Consider the following 19,142-nt stretch of genomic DNA (forward strand, 5'->3'; position numbering starts at 1 on the left):
ATGGACGGGGTATAAATAATAAAGTTGTTATTGTTGTTGTTATTATTGTTGAATTACAGGGTTGCCATACGTCCTCTTTTTCCAGGACATGTCCTCTTTTTCAGGGGTAAAATATCTGTCCAGGCGGATTTTTTGAATTTGCCAAAATGTCTAGGGGTGCTGGAGCAGACTACTTTTTATGTTGCATACGCAGTACTAGGAAACCAAGTACAAAACTTAAACATACTCTGTGAGTTTTGCACAATGCAGGATATGTTTTTGCATATTTTGAAAGGACATTGCAGAATGCGCTTGCTCCCGTACCACCACCACCCTCCCCAGGTGCCGGTAAATGTGTCCTCCTTTTTTCTCTTCAAAATATGGCAACCCTAAGGATGTCGCTATTTTCACCGGAGAAATGTTGGCGGGCACCTCCAGGCATGGTCTAGGTGCGCATGAATATGCATGCATGAGTGTAATATAATTGTTTTGTCATTAAGCCAGTGTGATGGGGTAAGTCGGTGGGCAGGACTAGGCCATATATCTTCATTCATCCTTGGCCAACTCTCCATTGCTCACATGCCAGTGGTGGCCATGACCAAGAGAGATGGCATCCACCCTACATTCTTGCTGCATGGACATTTGCATGGACAGTTGGACCCAGGACACACAGAGGGACAGTCCACTCTCCTCAGCTATTCCATGCACATCAGCTGAAGAGGAGGTTTGTCACCCACTCTCTGTTCACCTAGTGATTGATCAGATGGCCGGGTAGGGTTGATTTACATCCCCAACAGGTCACTGGGCTCAGCCTACTCCAGCACTGCAACGTTCCTTCTGATTCATTTATTTTGCAGCCACCCAAACCAGTGGAGTCTTGGATGGGTGGGTTGTTTTTTATTTCATGGGGGGGTGGGATAGATCAGTCCTTTAAACTGGGGGTCAGAAACCCCTGGACTAGGGATTGGGAGCTGTTGATTCATTCATGGCTCTCTTGAACCAGATGATATGCTCTCTGTGCGTGCCTTGTAGGGACATCAGTACAAATCTCAGTCAAGGGCTCTGACAGCTTTGAAGGTCTCATCTCTCTCAGAGCTTTCCCAAGCCATGTTGTTCTTGATTTTTTTTAAAAAAATAAATACAATAATAACTTTTATCAATTCTGCAGGTGGGGTGGGGGTAAATGAAAGCAAACCACTTCACTCTGTGCGAAACAAATTTCGGGGTCAAGGATGGTTACAGCTGAATGATCTATTGTTGATGTAATCAACTGGAAGAACTGAGCAGACAAAATAGATGGTTGAGCGTTACGAATTAAGAAGCATGTTCCTTGAAGATTAAAAGTTTCCTCCCTTCCAAACCAAAAGCCATTGCTGGAATCACAAGCGAGTATATGCTGTAGATGCAGAGAGGACATTTGAAAGACTTGTAATATCCACAGAAGGACAAGGCCTATGTATAACACTCACAGTCTATAAAATTCTACTCAGCGCATAGGTGAGTTCACTTGACCCTATTAAACATCAATGGGAAGGCGATTTCAGCTATGAACTTGACCCAGGGGAAATGGAATAGACTTGGGGGGAGCTTTTAAGTTTTTCTTCTCACTGAGCAATAGAGAATTAACCTTTAAACTCATATGTAGGTGATACCTAACCCCTAAAAGTAAAGGGACCCCTGACCATTAGGTCCAGTTGTGGCCGACTCTGGGGTTGCGGCGCTCATCTCGCTTTATTGGCCGAGGGAGCCGGCGTACAGCTTCTGGGTCATGTGGCCAGCATGACTAAGCCGCTTCTGGCAAACCAGAGCAGCACACGAAAACACCATTTACCTTTCCGCCAGAGCGGTACCTATTTATCTACTTGCACTTTGACGTGCTTTCGAACTGCTAGGTTGGCAGGAGCAGGGACTGAGCAATGGGAGCTCACTCCATCACGGGGATTCGAACTGCCGACCTTCTGATCGGCAAGTCCTAGGCTCTGTGGTTTAACCCACAGCACCACCCGCGTCCCCACCTAACCCCTATGAAGTTGGAAATGCTCCATCTTGGCACTTCACTATGTTGCTGAATTGGCTGCCCCACACAGGGTACATATCGCCACATGTCATGGGAATGTGCAAAAATCCAGCCTTGCTGGAATTTTATATTCCAAGGAATTAATGAAACAATGAAATAACAATTGGAAGCCAAACTAAAATTCTCTTTATTATTGCATATATTTCAAGACAACAGTCTGGATTTACAATTTATTACAAGTAGTGAGACACAAAATAACCACAGGACACTGGAAATACCTTTATGGCACAGAGATAGACAATTGGTACAAAACAGTTTGGGAAGCAGCCCTCCTTGAGAGATTAGCAAATAAACTACAGTTGATAAGAGGACAGATCAAGAAAGACAGTCTTATCCCAGCTTGGTTTAATTACATAACGTACACAGCCAGAAAATGAACAATCCCTCCCATCAGCATTTGGTTAAATCTGGTTGATCTAAATCCAAATTTAAACATAAATATTACCTTCACTCTGAACCCCTCCCTCCCTTGTTCATCAATATACCAACATTTTATACTGTTTCACTGGTAGCATAGGAGGAAAAATGAATATTACTGATACTTAATTTAAGCACAACCAAAAGGGCTCTTGACTGGGCATTTAGCTATGCGATGTTGAATGTTATCTGATAATTCTGTTCTATCCTGTTGCTCCTTTGTTTCTCGTTAAACCAATTCACAAACCAAGAACCTATACACTGAGTACTAATAATGCACCATATATTGTAGATATTACTACAAATTTATTATGCTATTTTTGTGACATGAGAAGACTCAGTCTATTTATTTGTATGATTTATTATTCCTATGATCCTTATTTATAAAACCCAATAAAAAGTTGTTAATAAAAAAATAAAGCAATGTCACACAGCTGCAAACGTATCCTGTGTCCTTTGTCCCCTGGAAATGTTCACTTTCTGTGCATAAGTTTCTCTAACGAGGTAATGAACCACACCTTGTGATACCACTATTCAAGGTCATTCATTTGGGAATCTTTGGGGGGAAAGCGAATGACCCATTTTTTATGGAGCAAATTTTTGCCCTCTTCCCCAAATAGGCTCAGTAACATCACTTGTGAGGAGGGGGAATCTCTTTTGTTTGTGATCAACCCAAATTCCTTAAGTACCTCACCCGCTAAAAAAGATTTTGAGGCATTCCCACGTAAGGTTGCCAGATCTCCAGGATTACCTGGCCCTACAGGTAGAGGGTAAGTAAAAGCAGCTTTAATACATATTATTATTACTAAGAAGACTATGCTGTGTGTGCAAATTGAAAGTTTCAACATTCTTATTATTTATTAGATTTGATAGCTGCTTGATGCCCATAGGTCCCTAAGCTACTTACAACACACAGGTACACTAACCTCTCCTGCCCAGTAACAACCACAGAAATCTTTGCCAGCACACTACAGTGGTACCTCAGCTTAAGTACTTAATTTGTTCCGGAGGTCCGTACTTAACCTGAAACTGTTCTTAACCTGAAGCACCACTTTAGCTAATGGGGCCTCCTGCTGCTGCTGTGCCGCTGGAGCCCGATTTCTGTTCTTAACCTGAAGCACTATTTCTGGGTTAGCGGAGTGTGTAACCTGAAGCGTATTTAACCTGAAGCGTATGTAACCTGAGGTACCACTGTAGTTACTAAACACCATCTCAGTCTCTCTGATCCTAGCCCTAATCCTAAAGAAGAGCCCTGCTGGATCAGACAACAGATCTATCTAGTCCAGGATCCTGTGTGTCAACCAGCTACATCTGGGAAGCTCTAAACCAGGATATGGAGGCAACAACCATTCATTGCTCCTGCTCCTCATCACCTGATATTCAATGGCATGCAGTTTCTAAATAGGAAACATAACTGAGTTCCCGAATTATCGGGGAGGGAGAAAAGCTTCAACAGCCACTCTCCCTCCATCTGGCGGCAGCAACTCTAGGTTTGACCTCCCAGACAAAACAATGATCGGACCAGAGACCTTCTTCATGCAAAGTGGGTGCTTTATCGATGAGCCACAGATCCAGGGCTGTCTTACCCATAGGAGCTAGGGGTGCGGGGCACCTGGGCGCCAGGCTCTCATGGGACCAGGCTGAGAGTCAGGGGCTGGAGAGTTAAGTCCGGGGAAGAGCCCGCCCGTTAGTTGGAGTGCCGCGGCGGGCTCTTCTGCTGCGGGCGGCTCTGTACCACAAGTTCGGGGCGAGCAAGCCAGTGAGACACTGAGTCAGCTGGCCAGCTCTGCCCTTCTGTGTGCCTGGGACTGGGCAATTGGGGGGGGGGCTGGGCGGATCTTTGCACCTCGGCACTGCATATGCTTAAGATAGCCCTGCACAAACGCATCCCCAAGCACATGTCCAGACATCTCACAATGAATCTGAGCAAAGTAAGGCCAATGTAAAGGGCAAAGGGACCCCTGATCATTAGGTCCAGTCGTGGCCGACTCTGGGGTTGCGGCGCTCATCTCGCTTTATTGGCCGAGGGAGCCGGCATACAGCTTCTGGGTCAAGTGGCCAGCATGTCTAAGCCGCTTTGGCGAACCAGAGCAGTGCATGGAAGCACCGTTTTCCTTCCCTCTGGAGCTGTACCTATTTATCTACTTGCACTTTGATGTGCTTTAGAATTGCTAGGTTGGCAGGAGCAAGGACCAAGCAATGGGAGCTCACCTCGTCACGGGGATTCGAACTGCCGACCTTCTGATCGGCAAGTCCTAGGCTCTGCGGTTTAACCCACAGTGCCACCCACGTCCAAGGCCAATGTAGGCACCTGCAAATTCTTTGGGGTACTGAGCAAGCGTTTTCACTTCTCTCAAGCTGTCTCCCTGAAATGAGCAAATGTTGTACCTGCTGCAAGGAGGGTGGGGGGACACAAAACAATGAGCATGACCTAGATACAGTTTTGTGAGTGCAGAGCTAAAATATAGCTGTGAAAAGGCCCAGGGCTATGTCTCCGTCTCCTTGACTAACCCCTTTGACCTCCACATATCAGAACTAGACTAGAAAGGGGTGCTCGTGCAGAGATTTGTTCAGGAAATCAGCACTGATTCCAACACACAGAGAGGGGAAACTCAGTGGTCGAGTCTGCAATGCTCCCTGATCTCTTAGGAGCCTGGTCTGCTGTATTTGTTCATTGCCCTTTCTTCCTTTCATAGAGCCTTGCATCCATCTCTAAACAGCAGGAAGTGGCCTGGCTTTGCTCAGTGCTGGTATCAGCTATGTGTGAAAGAATTCTGCAGCTGTTGTGCAGGGCTCTCGCAAGGAATGAGAATTGTTTCCTCCATTGCATTTTCCTTTTTTTAAAAAAATATATCAGAGAATAGCTCAGATTTTTCAGATTACGCCATGCTCTTGATGATGTCATTCAGAGCACAGATGGGTCCAAACGCTTTCTCCCTCAAACACCTGTGACTTGGCAATCCAAGACTGGCAAATCACTGTTTTTAAAAAATTAAAAATCTCACATAAGCTAAAAGTGTCCGAGGGGTAAATTGCTTCTTTGCCGTTTTGTCTAATTTATACACCGATACGGTGCCTCAGGTGTGTCAGTTGCTACAGCTCTATGTAAGTGCCTGGATTCAATACAGTCCATGGTTATTTTTTAATATTCTTTTTTGAATTCAAAAAAAATACAATTGCTTTAATTCTGACCACATGACTCTTTGTAATGATAGGCCACACATCCTTTTCCTCTTGGTGTTTTTATTATTGACTCAGTAAATCACATAGCTGTATCCTATACTTCTATACTAGCAATTGCAACAACTTGTCCTTTTTTGAAAAGCTATTTTTTCTTTCGTTCCTTTCTTTCTGTGACTTGCTATCTGTTATTAAAATTCAATTTAAAAAATTGGAGCAGGATCCACCTGTAGTTTTCCCCAGCCCCAACAGGGTCTTCTTGTTCCTCCAAACCTCCTAAATTCGGGGGAGTGGGGACCTCCAGCCAATCCTATGGTCCTTCAGGCCTTCTCATTTGGCCCATGAGGGGCACCAAGGCTTTTGTTATCCCAGTCTCCATGTGGATCTCAGTATGTAAGCAGCTTTGAGCCTCGTTTGTTCCAGACCAGAATGCTCCATTTGCTTCAGACCAGAGTGTTCCAAGTCGTTATGAAAATTCGCCAGCACTTTGGTGCAAAATTTGTGTATGCATTCTTGCCCAATAGATACATTCTTGCAAAGCAATTTGCCCCCAAATGATGTTTATACTTTAGTTTCACTCGTATGTGCATTTTTTTGGGGGTGGGGGACATATCATCCCACGAAATGCAATTTTGTACACGCTGGAGAACTGCCCTGCAAAATTCTGAGAAGTAAAAAAATTGTTGAGTCTCAGTTTTGGAAAGTGAATTAGTCGAGTGAGCATCTAAATGCGAAGGCGAGTTGAATTTCTCTCCATCCTTAGTGGAGGCAGATGATATCGGGTGGTACCATGCATTTGAGCCTCCCAGATCATATTCTTAATCTCTGCAGAGGATGGGTCAGACAAAAGGATTGTCCAACTCTATGACTCATGGAATAGACTGTGGAGCAGGCGAGGGGGGGGAGAGTGACTTCCCTCCCCAGGCTACTGATCCTTGGATTAAAATTAAAGACCGAAAGTAATTGTTTTGCTCCATGTAATCTCCTTGATGAGCAGCTTTAGTGAGCTGATTCAATTTGTTCCTTCCCCCTGCTGCATCAGACTCCCAAATGCGTATTATATATATATATAAATGAAGAAGCTTCAAACGGAAGCAGGGTTGAGGCTTTCAGGGTGGCAACCTGCCTATGTGCAGAGCGAGGAGAGACTGCATTTCCTGCCTCTGAATACACACTGTGGCTGCTGTATAAAAGACAGAATGCCTCACAGGGATATTGGAATTCCCCCACTGAATTCCTCGTTCACAGCTCAGTGGCAGAGCATCTGTTTTGCATGCAGAAGGTCCAAGGTTCAGTCCCTGGCATTTCCAGGTAGGGTTGGGAGAGACTCCTGGCAAAAACCCCAGAGAGCCACTGCCAGCCATCGCATTCAGTAATGAGCCAATCTGCTTTTGTTTAAGGTGGATTCTTATGTTCTTCTGATTCAATCTCCCCTGCCCCTCCAGTTCAACTTGGCAAATTTATCAAAATTTTGTTTGTGTCTGGGTGCAATTCAAGGTGCTGGCTTCAGCCCAGTGTTTCCCAAACTCAGCCCTCCAGCTGTTTGGGGACTACAATTCCCATCATCCCTGACCACTGGTCTTGCTAGCTAGGGATGGTGGGAGTTGTAGTCCAAAAGCAGCTGGCGAACCAAGTTTGGGAAATACTGCTTTAGCCGTTAAAGTCCTAAACCAGGGATGCAGTGGTGAGATGGAGGAGGAAAACCAAACTCAGCTTGAATCCTGGAATGATAGAAACACTGTGGGTGAGTAGTTCCCGTGTCTAAGAAATTGGTCCATTGCCTACTGTGGATGATGATGATAATATTTTTTTATTTGTACCCCGCCCATCTGGCTGAGCTTCCTCAGCCACTCAGGGCGGCTTCCAACAAAGATTAAAAATACATTAAAATGTCATATGAAGCAGCAGGCTGACTTCTTTGGGAGTACTTTGGGATCCAACCATGTCACTGGAGACTCAGTGGCCAGATATGCCTTCTACCAGCTGCAATTGGTCTTGCAGAATCATAGAATTGTAGAGTTGGAAGGGGCAACAGGGGTGGTCTGGTCCAACCACCTGCAATACATGAAACTTTTTTGCCCAACGTGGGGCTCGAACCCATAACCTTGAGATTAAGAGTCTGATGCTCTACCGACTGAGCTATTACTGGTTCATGCATTGAATACTTCCAACAACATCTGGAGGGCCACGGGGCTTCTTCACTGCTTGCCTGAAGTGTGTATCAGAACTGGCCAGGCTTTCAGTTGCTGGGGAATTCAAAGACAGGCTTGAAGGCATCTCCATGACAACCTTCTCTGTTACAACCATCCCATGTCACTCTGAGGGACACCTCGGTGGTGAGCTCATATATGAATCATTTCTGCAGAAAGTCCTGGAGTTACATTTCAAGGCGATTGTTGCTGTAACACGAGCACACACCCTGCTGTGGGCTGGTTGGAGAGAAAGGACTGTGTGTTTCTAATTTGTCAATAAATTAACCAGCAGCTATGCAGAAATGATGCCTGTGGTTAAATTCCATTCTTAATAGGTTAATCGGGCAGACACGGAGAAACAGCTGCACATTAGATCAGGTTAGTGCAGGATTTGTAATGCAACCGAACATGACCAGGCACCTGCATGGATTTAACATCTGCCCCATCCATCTACAAAAAGAAGCATATCTTTCTTTTTCTAAAAAAGGAACTCTCTCTCTCTCTCTGGTTGTGTCCAACTAAGTCTTACCTACAGAAGACCCCCTGAAATTATTTGTAATGGCCCTGCTCTGAGTAGGACTAACATTGGACACAACCCTTAAGTTATATCATTTCAACAAATTTCATACTGGTTAACGCTACAGTTTCTAAGTGGCACACGATTATAGAGAGATATCCTCCAAATTGCCCTTTTTCCAGGGACAGTCCTAGATTTACAGAAGCCACCCCTGTTTCTGATTAGACCCCAGAATATCCTGCTTTCCCTTAGGTAAAGGTAAAGGGGACCCCTGACCATTAGGTCCAGTTGTGACCGACTCTGTGGTTGTTGCGCTCATCTCGCTTTATTGGCCGAGGGAGCTGGCGTACAGTTTTCAAGTTATGTGGCCAGCATGACTAAGCCACTTCTGTTGAACCAGAGCAGTGCACGGAAATGCCGTTTACCTTCCCACCAGAGTGGTTCCTATTTATCTACTTGCACTTTGATGTGCTTTCAAACTGCTAGGTTGGCAGGAGCAGGGACCGAGCAACGGGAGCTCACCCCGTTGCGGGGATTCGAACTGCCAACCTTCTGATCGGCAAGTCCTAGGCTCTGTGGTTTAACCCACAGCGCCACCTGCATCCCTTAGGACATCCCTATTTTCATTGAAGAAATGTTGGAGGGTATGTATATATGAATGAGATAATTCAGTTGAAGTTAATAATAAAGTTAGAAAAGCTTTCTTAAAATGCATGCTGAAATAAATAAAGTCTTCACCACACACCAGAAGTTCAACAGGGACGGGGCCTGTCTGATCTCAGCCAGAAATGGGTCCACGACACACATCTCCTGTGGAGTTCAAGACAATGACCTCAGGGATCAGGACTCCCCAAAGTCCAAGTTTCACCAGGAAGTGGTCTGACCATGGCAATCCTCCCCCCTAAAACGTATATGCTGATTGATTAAAAGCAAGAACCACTGCTTAAAAACAGTCAATGGGGATAATGCACTCCTCCCCAATATCTGGACTACTCCTCTCTCTGTTTGTGATGCCCACCAGCTGATATTCAGGGGCTTGTGCTGCCTCAGAAAGTGGAGGTAGAACACAGCCCCTGTCTGGGTCAGGACTGGTTCAGCTGCTGGTCAGCATAGCAACTCAGAGATGAGCAATAAATTTGACTACAGAGAAACCTACAGCCAGAACTGACAATCTGTGCCTCCCTCTTCCCTCTAAGTCTCCTTCGTGTCCGGCTGCTTTCCCAGCAGTCTTGAACTCCATCAGGGAGGGGGGCCCTGTGCTCTTTGCTCTGCAAAGCTCTCTGTGCCCTTGGAGACAAGGGAGGAGGGGAGCTGAATACAGTAGGACTGGCAGGCTCCTGTGAATCTCAGTCCCCCACCTCCTCTTCAGCTGCCTGTCCTGTGTCTGCAGTGCTCTCTGTCTCTTCTTCCTCTCTCTCACTCTAGCCTGTTGCTTTTTCAGCACCCATCCATTCTGCCCTCACTTCATCCTCTGGCCTGTCTTCCTTGTCCCACCACCACTCCCCTGGCTCTGAGTCTTCCTCGTCTGAGACTTTCCTGAAGGTTTTTTCTGGCTGCAGCCTCCCACCATTCCTCATCGTCCAGCCAGTCCACAATACTCTGTGGCTAGTAGCCACAACCAGCACTACCCTCCATGGAATTGTCTAGTCCTCTTTTTAAAAAAAGAAGAAGAAAAGACATCTTCCCATGTAGCTGGTGAGCTATTTCAGTGTTTGTTTTAATCTTAGTCTTTCTTTTTTAACACCTTCCAGGCGATAACAGCTTTGGTGGGAAACACAGTTCGGGCTTCTTAGCAGCTGTGACAGAGTCAGGTGAGGGGAAATATAACAAAGAGCATCATCAAAGCACCATCTTGTTGGGTTCTAAGTGGAGCATCATGCTGCCTCAGCAACGAGACGATAGGAGGTGCACACATACTGTTTGGGAGAGGTGGCTTGGTGACACTTCTCCTATAAATAAAAACTGTCGAGCCAGCCTGTGCGAAGTATCCAGATCCCAGAAAAAGAAGCTTGCTAATTAGTGTAAAAGGTACACCATGCTTCATTAAGGACACGGCTGCTCCATCTCTTAGCTGTGCTTCCTGTTGACAGCTGGTTGCAGGCCAAAGTTCAAATGGTGCAGCTCCCTGTTAACTCGATGTCAGTGCTGGGGAAAGCTGCACTTTGGGAGTAGGAAAATCAGTTATTTAATCAATTGCTTAGTCCTTAGAAATGTAGGCAGCTACCTTTGCACATAGTTTCAATTCCATATGAATTGAATTTGAATTGAATTGAATTCCAATTGAATTGAATTGAATTCCAATTGAATTGAATTCCAATTGAATTGAATTCCAATTGAATTGAATTGAATAGTTTCAATTCCATATGAAACATATGCCTTTGCACATAGGTTCAATTCCAGCATCTCCCGGAAGGGCTGGGACAGATGCTACTCTGAAATCATATAGGGTTGGATTTGATATCCCGCTTTATCACTACCTGAAGGAGTCTCAAAGCGGCTAACATTCTCCTTTCCTTTCCTCCCCCACAACAAACACTCTGCAAGGTGAGTGAGGCTGAGAGACTTCAGAGAAGTGTGACTAGCCCAAGGTCACCCAGCAGCTGCATGTGGAGGAGCAGAGACGCGAACCCGGTTCACCAGATTACGAGTCTACCGCTCTTAACCACTACACCACGCTGGTTGCTGCCAATCAGTGTAGAAAATACTGAGTTGGTCTGAGCAATGGTCTGACTTGGTATAAGGCAGATCCTGACTTTCCTAAGTTAACAGGACTATGAGTAGCACATCTGGGGCTGGGGATTCTGTTTAGAGTGGACACTGACACTTCACCAACAAAGAGAACCAGAGAATTGCACAAAGTTCACCTATGTTGATTTATAATTTAAGTAGGAATATTCAGTGTTGTCAGCTGCTTTATTCTGTCTCCCCTGCTCCCACCCTGGGCAGGACTATCTTGTGACTTAACTTCTGGACAAGGAGCAAAAAAAAAGAAAAGAAAAAGAAAGACTAACTTTCTTCCCCATTGGAGGAGTGGAACTGTACCTGTAAGACTTTGGCATGGTAAGAGGTTCAGGACCCCTGCCAGGGGATGTGCTGTGCCATGACTGTTGTTCTAGCATATCAGGGCACAACACCCGCTTTTCAAGCAGAAGTTCCCATGTTCAATCTTGGCATCCCCAGGCAGGGCCAGGAGACACCCCTGCCAGCCAGCGGAGACAAATACTGAACTAGGTGGAGCTGATTCTGTATAAGGCAGCTTCCTTTGTTGCAAATGAACAAAAGAGCAAGGTTTCCTTAGAGAACTTGGTGGCCGGCCTTTGTGCTTTTCAACCGTGGCTTGACCTACAAATATTAGCAAACGGCAAGCTTTATCTGCATCCCATGAAACACTTCAACTGTAGGTTTTTGCAGCTCCACCAGCACTTAAAGGTAAAGGCCAGGTAATTTCTATCACACGCACAAACACACACACCACCAGGTGGCTGGCAGCCTTAACTTGAAGGTTGTGTCCTCATTTTCTACAAAGCAAAGGCAAAACCTGCTGGCTCAGTGCATCTCCAACTGCTTTTGTGTACGTAATGTGCTTCCCAGAGCGCCGGGCGATGTACACACCTTCAAAGCCAAGGGTGTATAAAGGTCTACTGAAGCCAAGGGCACAGAAAGGTTTGTTTGCAAGTTGCACTGAGAGCCAGAGAATTGGCAGGAATGCGGTGACTTTCGTTCACCTTGAATGCATACCATATTTGCATTAGGGTGGCTCTGTGTTTTGCCTTTAGAGAGGACCGTCTCTCTGTTTGAAGAAGGTCGTCTGGTTTGAGTCCAGCCTAAAGAGTTATTTTTGTATTCATTTAAATAAAGAATATGCAAAACCAAGGCGGTGCAAAACATAAAGATGTAATACTACCAAATCATCAGTTAAGAATGGTTTGTGTAACAACAACAAAAGCCTCCCAAAGGGCCTATCTGAACAGTTACAGGTTTGTAAAGATATCTCAAAGAAAGCATGACTGATTCTGGCAGGACTTCTATTGGTGGGATGTTCTGCAGGGGGAGCTTGGCACTCCAAAGGCTTGGTTCCTGGTGGAGCCTGGCCAAATCTCAGGGCCATGGGATGACCAATGAAAGTGCCCCGCCAGAAGATTTCAGTGATCAAAGTGTAGCATGTAGAATAGCAAATAATTAAGGTACATTGGGCCCAGGTAGTTTAGGGCTTGCTGAATAAACCTAAGAGCCAGGGAGGTGTCATGGTTACTGCATCCTGGGAGACCTTGAGATCAGTCAAGTTGCAAGTGCTAGCTTAACTGCATCGGCACACTCTGCCTCGAGCAGTGGTTTTCAACCAGTGTGCCATGACACCCTGGGGTACCTTGAATGATGGTCAGGGGTGCCATGGACAACACTGGCCTCTGTCCCTCTTTCCTTCCCCGCCTCCTCTGATGGCCTCTCATGTCTCTGCCTCCCAAAGGTTTACACAGCTGTTTGTTGCAGCAGCCCTGGCTACAAGCTCCCCAGGTGAATGGTGCCTCTAGGAGGCACCTCTCTTTGGGCCAGTGGGTCTACTCTGAGTAGGGCTTACTTGGCCATGGACATACATGTGGTGGGGGGGTGGGTGTGCTCTAACTCCTTGATCCTTGCTTTGGCAATGAAGCTGTCATAAGCATGTCCACCAGGGAACTGATAGTTACCTCAAGGGCTCAGTGGCCCAGGCTCATGATGCAAATTTGCATACAATCTGCAAATGCAAATGAAAGGGGGGGGGAGCAGGGAAAGCAGCAGAAGATCTGGGGCCTGTTGCAAATAACAGGCATGTTTAGCCTGGAAAAGAGGAGACTAAGAGTAGATACAATATCCATCTTTCAAATATCTAAATGACTGCCACCAACATTGTTTTCTCCTGCTCTGGAGGCTAGGACCTGAACCAATGGAATCAAGTGACAGGAAAGGAGATTCTGACTAAATATCAGGAAGAATGTTCTGACAGTACAAGGACCAAGCAGGCTTTCTTCCTGGCCAACAGATGAAAGATAATATAAGGAATGTCGTGAATATAATTGAATATTTGACGACCAGGAATGAAAAGCAAGTGATATTAGTTTTTGTGGATGAAGAAAAGGCCTTTGATAATATATCTTGGGAATTTATGATTAAAAAAATTGGAATTAATGGACACTGGACAATCATTTATAAAAGGAATAAAAGCGGTATATTCTGATCAAAAAGCAAAATTGATAGTAAATAATATAATAACAGAAAATATTGAAATTACGAAAGCTACAAGACAAGGCTGTCCACTAACACCATTATTATTCATTTCGGTACTGGAAGTCTTTCTAAGGACTATAAGGAAAAATGAAAAAAATAAAAGGAATTTCAGTCGGTTGGAAGGAATATAAAGTGAAAGCCTTTGCAGATGACTTGGTATTCCTTGGAGGTTTTTAAGCAGAGTTTGGACGACCACCTGTCACAAATGCCTTAGCTGAGATTCCTGCATTGCAGGAAGTTGGACTAGTTGACCCAACTTTGCAGTTTTATGATTCTATCCAAACCCTTACAACTTGACACAAAGCACTCATTGTTGCAGCTGGTTGGGTAAAGATACAACATTTAATTCACCTCTGCGCCGAAACATGGATGGTCTGCACCCTTTCAGAGAGACTAAACAGAACTTCGTGGTAGCCACTGAGGAACACTCGCCTCAAGGGTGTGAAATGCGACAGGCCGCCGGCGAGCGCTATAGGCTGTACTAGGTGGCTTGACGTAGGAGACCATGTAGACGCTGTTCATCACTCCAGGCACGTTCTGGCCCCATTTTTTCACAATGTGTTCGAAAAGCCCATAGTTGGTTGGTGGTTCTGAAATGAGGACAAAGGCAAAAGTGGGCAGAGAAACTGTACTAGTTTCTACACACAGTCATCCATTCCTCTGGATCCTCTGCACAGGCAAATCATCATCAGAATTCAAGGACCACATTACGGCCGGCAAAAATGCTCAAGGAGGATGCAAAGCAAGGCAGGTGAGAGGGTGTGGTCCGGGGAAAGCGGGGTGACTAAGGAGGAGGTGTGACCTGGAGAGAGTCATGAAGGCCAGGTAGAGAGGACCAGGTAGAGAGGACCTTGGATCTGAGTTTCTCTGCCCTTGCTCTATATATTTTTGAAATATATTGACATTATTTTCAGCTCTCCTACCCCACTAATGTAAACTGCTTCATGCTTTGGTTTGCTTTGCTTAAGCAGCATATAAATTTTTCCAAACAAAGTATCTAACTAATGAATTATCCGGGCAGAAACACAAGTGAGGAGAATATTACAAGCACTGTGATGCATAGGTAAAGGGACCCCTGACCATTAGGTCCAGTTGTGGCCGACTCTGGGGTTGCGGCGCTCATCTCACTTTATTGGCCGAGGAAGCCGGCATACAGCTTTCGGCTCATGTGGCCAGCATGACTAAGCCACTTCTGGCGAACCAAAGCAGTGCAAAGAAACACCGTTTACCTTCCCGCCGGAGCGGTCCCTATTCATCTACTTGCACTTTGACGTGCTTTTGAACTGCTAGGTTGGCAGGAGCTGGGACCGAGCAACGGGAGCTCACCCCATCGCGGGGATTCGAACCGCTAACCTAGGCAAGTCCTAGGCTCTGTGGTTTAACCCACAGCACCACCTGTGACCCACTGTGATGCATAGGGCAAAAATAAAAATTAAAATCTGTGGTTTTGGATGACTTTCTTGGCATTATGATGTGGAATAAACCCGGCAATAAACCAAAGCCCTTAATGAGAGGAAGGGATGGACAATCCGAACAGTATGTAGAAGAGATGGGGGACCTGTGAACGTTGCTAGACTACAGCTGCCAACATCCCTGCCCATTGGTCATGCTGACTGGGACTGTCGTCCAATAACATCTGGAGGGCCACAGGTTTGCTAGTTACAATATTCTTTTAATTCAGGGATGGGGAAGCTGTGTGAACATAGTTCAGATGTTGCTGAACTACAGCTCCCTTCATCTCAGACTATTGACCATGATCAGACTTGGAGGCCATCAACATCTGGATACTGTTCCTACAGTATTCACACAGGATCCCCATGGAATAGATACTTGGGATGTTAATGGGTCAGTGGGATGTTAATAGGTTAACAGGACCATATAATAAATGATGGATTGGTATGCATGATGAGAGCAACCTCCCCTGTTGTCAACCTTCAAGGTTGCCTTGTCTCTTTTTCCTTTTCTTGAGATGCTACCACATACCAACAAGCGGGTAGTCTGTCTTCTCTGGGATCCAAGCCATTTTGTGTCTATTCCATTTGCGAAGCGGAGGCAGCGAAGGGTTGTAGCCGTGCCTATTATATTGATCATCATATTGCGATACTAAGTGATGGTGTCTCGGTTCTTCACGGTGGGTCAATATGTACTTCTTTGGCAGGCCCTAAAGTATAACACATGCCAAGCTTTAGCATAAGAATCCATTCTGCCTTTGGAGACATGCAGCCCCAGACCTGGATCTGTCTTCCCACCCTCCCTATTACTTACATCCAGCTGCTTCATAATTCTTTTCATCACTGTTCGGTCTGGAGTCTGAGCTGGGTAACGAACGTAATCTCGGTCGTAGGTGCTTTTGCCGGTTCCCTCATGGTCACGTATGAACTATGAAAATGCAGACAAGTGGCAGTCACTCTTTGGGAAGCAAGCATAGTTTATTCACGCACCTTGAGAGTCCTGGAGCAAAATTCTGAGCCTCTCAGATTCCACAGCAGGGGTAAGGAACAAATGGGCCTTCATATCTTCTTGGACTCCAGTAGTGGCTAGCATGTGACTCTCTAGATGTAATAAGACGCCAGCTCCCATAAACCCCAGCCAGCGTACTGGAAGTTGTAGTTCATCAACTTCTGGAGTCTGTCTAATCTTGTGCTCCCCAATCTCGGGTCTCCAGCTGTTTTGGACTACAACTCCCATCATCCCTGATCACTGGTCCTGCTAGCAAGGAACATGGGAGTTGTAGTCCAAAAACAGCTGGAGACCCAAGGTTGGGAAACCCTGGTCTAATCCTTTCTTATAGCCACCCATCTTCTGCGAGTGAATTCCATTGTTTAGCTCTGAAGAAGTGCTTCCTATTGTCCTGGATCTCCGACATTCACATTCGCTGGGTGTCTCCAAGTTCTGGTATTGTGCATAATCCGATGCATAAACACCGTGCAAATGTTTATACACCTCTATCATGTTACCACCCCACGATATAAGCTGGAAAGCCCAACTCCCAACAGAAAGTCCAAGGTAGTCCTAGTAAAGATAGACACAAATTCTCACAAAAACAAAATAACACAATCAGATAAAACCTGGCTTTCAAAATTACCAGAGATCCCAAATGACTGGCGTTTTCAAAAGGGTTTTCATGTGGTGCCAACAAGCCCTGGTTGCCACTCTGGGAAGAGAACTGTCAGACCCAGGGGTCTCCACTGAGAAGACCCTGCCAGTAGTCACACCCACCTCACCTCTAACATAATGGTCCCCGAGAAATTTATACAGTCATGCAGGAAGTTGTTTTGGACTAATTCACTCCATTGGTCCATGCAGCTCAGAATTGTGTACATAATCATACGACCTTCTGTAGACATCTGAAGGCAGCCCTTTATTGGGATGCTTTTAATCCATGTTGCTCCGCTGTGTTTTTGTATATTCTCTTGGAAGCCACCCAGAGTGGGCTGGGGCAATCCAGTCAGATAGGCAGAGTACAAAAAATAAATTTATTATTATTATCACCACCACACTGACTGGAAGCAGCTCTCTGTGGTTTCAGATGGGGGAGAGTTTTGCCTGGAGATGCTAGGGACTCCTCCTTCATGACAAACATCTGTTCTACCAGCTCATCCTGAGTCAGACCATGGGTCCATCTACCGCAGTATTGTCTACACTGACCAGCTGCGGCTTTCCAGGGTTTCAGAGAAAGTTATCTCCTAAGCCCTACCTGGAGAGACCAGTGGTTGAACCTGGGACTTTCTGCCTGTGTTGAGCTGCAGTAGTTGGTTCCTAAACCACACAGAGCTTAACAACAACAACAACAACAACAACAATAATAATAATAATAATAATAAAATTATTTATACACTGCCCATCTGGCTGGGTTTCCCCAGCCACTCTAGGCGGCTTCCAACAGAATATTAAAATACAATAGTCTATTAAACATTAAAGGCTTCCCTAAACAGGGCTGCCTTCAGATGTCTTCTAAAAGTCTGGTAGTAGTTTATTCCTTTGACATCTGATGGGAGGGCGTTCCACAGGGCGGGTGCCACTACCAAGAAGGCCCTGTGCCTGGCTCCCTGTAACTAGGCTTCTCACAGTGAGGGAACTGCCAGAAGGCCCTCGGTGCTGGACCTCAATGTCCGGGCAGAACAATGGGGGTGGAGACACTCCTTCAGGTATACTTCAGGTATACTTTATAGGAATGCAAGCCCTTTGATCTGTGCCTAGAAATGGACCAGGAAATTAATGTGTCCCATCAATTTTATCCCATGTTATAGCTGTTGGGGGTGGGGTGATGCTTCATTATAATCTTCTCCCTCCCCTCTCTACTGCAACCACCTGGGATTTAGTTCCCTTTCTTTCTTTCTTTCCTTCCCAAACTTACCTTTTTTCTTTCTTCCAGCCAGTTTCCAATAAGTACTTTAGTAGAATATTTGGGTTCTACCTTCCAGCCGGGAGTGTACCATTCCTGTGCATTTCTACACTGAGTAAACATGGTCCCGTTCACATGCTTTGCCAAACAGTGAACTCGAAAGGTCCTAGACTTCCATCTCTGTATGTGCAGAGCAGGACATTTAACCTCTGATGTTCCTTGGTCTCGGGTTGCCTATTGTTGACCATCCCCATGGTAACACTCCAGGCAACAAGGGATTCTACCGTGGTGAAATCAATTCTACTATTCCACTGAAGGCAACAAAACACGTGTTTGTGAATGGATGCAGAATAAGGGGATAATGCTTGCTGCTTACCTTCCAAATATGAGGAATCCAAATCCAGAGGCATGACAGGCTGGGGCTGGTGGAACTGGAATCCAGCAACATGAAGATTACCCACAACTGGATTGCAATCTGACCACTGTGAAGATGTGTGGGTTTGGACAGAAAAGGGCACCATCCTATGCATGCCTACTCAGAAACTACTCCCATTGGGTTAACCTGGAACTTACACTTAGCTAAATGTGTACAGCAGGCACGTCCAACTCCCAAGAGACTGCGATCTACTCACAGTATTAAAGAACTGACAGTGTTGTTGAGCTTTATTTAGGGAGCCAGATTCCCTCATTTTCCATTAGCATGCTCTACCTAGTGGCAGACAGCACTACCACAAATAGCACAATGCACCAAAGCAAACCTATATTGCCCTCTAGGGAAGCCCAGGCAGCTGCAGTGGTGGCTAGGAGCTCACTCTCCCCACCCCCTACCCAACTTAGGCTAGTAGTCCAACTGCAACTCTGATTTGGCCTCCTTTACTCATGCATTTGTTACTTGCCAAGGCAATGGCAATTACCTTGCATTTGTTACTTGCCAAGGCAATGCATTTAGTGTGGGGCTATCTTTGAAGATGTCTCAGAAGCTTTGGTTGGTACAAAATGGGTTGTATCCAACTAAGTCCTGCTCAGAGTTTACCCATTGAAATTAAAAGATCTATGGTATGTCAAATCTGCTAACTCCTGTGGGTCTGCTGTGAATGGAGCTAACATCGGATACAATCTGATGTGTCTACCTGGCTATTGTTTTGGACCAGGTGGTCAGAATGCAGGCACACC

At 45.6% G+C, this 19,142-nt stretch overlaps 1 protein-coding gene and 1 long non-coding RNA gene across 2 annotated transcripts; one reads left to right on the forward strand and one right to left on the reverse strand.

Moving 5' to 3' along the window:
* Positions 1 to 8,062: 8,062 nt before the first annotated feature.
* Positions 8,063 to 10,338, forward strand: LOC309536684. Its single transcript, XR_014221698.1, has 2 exons — positions 8,063 to 8,223; positions 10,114 to 10,338. It is a non-coding gene; the product is annotated as an uncharacterized lncRNA (long non-coding RNA).
* A 3,609-nt stretch (positions 10,339 to 13,947) lies between these two features.
* CFAP107 (cilia and flagella associated protein 107) lies at positions 13,948 to 18,216 on the reverse strand. The gene is made up of 4 exons (XM_082230651.1): positions 17,982 to 18,216; positions 15,890 to 16,003; positions 15,608 to 15,785; positions 13,948 to 14,214 (listed from the first exon to the last, which is right to left on the reverse strand). Exons 1-4 carry the CDS (start codon positions 18,090 to 18,092, stop codon positions 14,018 to 14,020), a joined length of 600 nt encoding a protein of 199 aa, XP_082086777.1. The 5' UTR covers positions 18,093 to 18,216; the 3' UTR covers positions 13,948 to 14,017.
* Between the last annotated feature and the right edge of the window lie 926 nt (positions 18,217 to 19,142).

Source organism: Podarcis vaucheri (genome assembly GCF_965113315.1).
Source record: "Podarcis vaucheri genome assembly, chromosome: 7".
Lineage (NCBI taxonomy): Eukaryota > Metazoa > Chordata > Lepidosauria > Squamata > Lacertidae > Podarcis > Podarcis vaucheri.

Excerpts from the sequence above, each read along its gene's own strand:
- CFAP107 (XM_082230651.1), bottom strand. The coding sequence starts at position 18,092 with ATGTTTACTCAGTGTAGAAATGCACAGGAATGGTACACTCCCGGCTGG. Across the intron at positions 16,004-17,981 it reads GGCTGGAAGAAAGAAAAAAG|TTCATACGTGACCATGAGGG; the intron begins GTAAGTTTGGGA and ends GCATTTTCATAG. Across the intron at positions 15,786-15,889 it reads GAATTATGAAGCAGCTGGAT|GGCCTGCCAAAGAAGTACAT; the intron begins GTAAGTAATAGG and ends GTTATACTTTAG.